The following is a 1,555-nucleotide window of genomic DNA, read 5'->3' as shown; positions in this document are numbered from 1 at the left end:
TCTGGTTTCCTATGTGGCCCTGAAGGCAGCAGAGTGGACTTCGCCCTCTTGCTCGGAGCTCACTGTCATCAGCAATAATAATGTCTTCCTACGTCCTCGGTGTGGATTTGGGCACCACGTCGGTAAAAGCCGTTTTATTAGAAACCGTCTCTCGGTCGGTGGCTGCGAGCCACACGTTACCGACTGCGTCAGCTGCACCTGAACACAGCGGGATAAAGGTGAGTGCGCGCTCACAACTTTCCTTTCGCGGTAACAGCAGCGATGTAACTTCGTGTTGATGCCCTGCAGGCAGACGAGCAGCAGACCGGGCGGATCATCGACGCGCTGAACCGGTGCGTCGGCCTGCTGCCCGCCGACAAACTGCAGCGCGTGAGCAGCATCGGGCTGTCCGGACAGATGCACGGGGTTTTATTTTGGAAAGCAAAAAGCGGTGAGACTTCAGTCTGCAGGCGAGCTGCTGCATTTCATAACGCGGGGATGTTTTGAAACAGCGGGCTGTGATAGGTGAATAGTTTGAGCAGCAAAGACACTGATATCTTTATTCATATGCATTTTAAGAGTAAAAACATTACAGGGTTACTTAAAGTTGAAAATCAGCCAGCTGGGTGCCACATTTAACCTACAGAAATCATTAGAAATAAAATATATGACAATGAAAAATGAAAATACCGCACAAACTGGAAAAACTGACAAGAAAATGACCTGAAAGCTAGTGTTGTTTGTTTAAGGAGAGAAAGATTTCTCAGATTATTAGAAATTTGTATACAATTAATCGGGAAAATGTCCAGAAAGCAATTGATAATATTTATAATAATGATTTTATTTTAATAAAAATTAACAGATGTTTTATATATGTGTGCATGTCTGAGCAGTTTAGTTTTTCTTTTTGAATATAATTTTCAGGCTATTGTCTTTTTTTTTAAGTTTATTTTTCCTAATTATCAGGTCAGTTAATATTTGTAGTTTTTTGTTGTTTTTTCTGTTTGTTTCTTTTTGTTTTTCTTTCTAATTTTCACATCATGTTCATTTTTTGTGCTAATTTTCAAAGTCATTTTCTTGTTGTAGGTTTTGTTTTTTTGCTAATTTTCCGATAATTTCCTTTTATTTTCCTTTCTAATTTTCAGACCATTTTCTTATAACTTTTTAAAAACACATTTCTTGCTTATTTTGAGTAATTTCTTGATAAATTGCTTATTGCCTTCTCCCGGATGAACAGAGCCTCAGCAGGTCCAGGTCTCGTAACTCTGCTGCCCTCTGCTGGCTGCATCCAAAACAATCTGTGCTTGTTGGATGTTTCTGCTCAAACAAAACCGAAAGTCAGACTTACTTTATCTGCTGCGTCTCTTACCGTCTCGCAGGTTGTGATTGGTCCAAGAGGGATTTCTTCACAGCCAGAGACACCAGTCAGCTGATCACCTGGCAGGACGGCCGCTGCAGCGGTGACTTCCTGTCCTCGCTGCCAACACCAGACTCGCACCTCAGCGTAGCCACGGGGTTCGGCTGTGCAACAATCTTCTGGTACATGAGACACAGGTCAGACACACACTTTATTTTT

General features: G+C 42.1%; 1 protein-coding gene across 1 annotated transcript; it reads left to right on the top strand.

The window, feature by feature from the left end:
• Nucleotides 1–49: 49 nt before the first annotated feature.
• On the top strand, nucleotides 50–1,533 carry LOC121964792 (sedoheptulokinase-like; the record flags this gene model as incomplete). The annotated part of the gene is made up of 3 exons (XM_042514978.1): nucleotides 50–218; nucleotides 289–430; nucleotides 1,359–1,533. Coding segments are annotated over exons 1-3 (455 nt in total), but the record flags the coding sequence as incomplete, so codon positions are not given.
• Between the last annotated feature and the right edge of the window lie 22 nt (nucleotides 1,534–1,555).

This window comes from Plectropomus leopardus, unplaced genomic scaffold, assembly GCF_008729295.1.
Source record: "Plectropomus leopardus isolate mb unplaced genomic scaffold, YSFRI_Pleo_2.0 unplaced_scaffold17202, whole genome shotgun sequence".
Lineage (NCBI taxonomy): Eukaryota > Metazoa > Chordata > Actinopteri > Perciformes > Serranidae > Plectropomus > Plectropomus leopardus.
The sequence above is the reverse complement of the archived record's forward strand: the minus strand, read 5'-3'. Positions and strand labels throughout refer to the sequence as shown.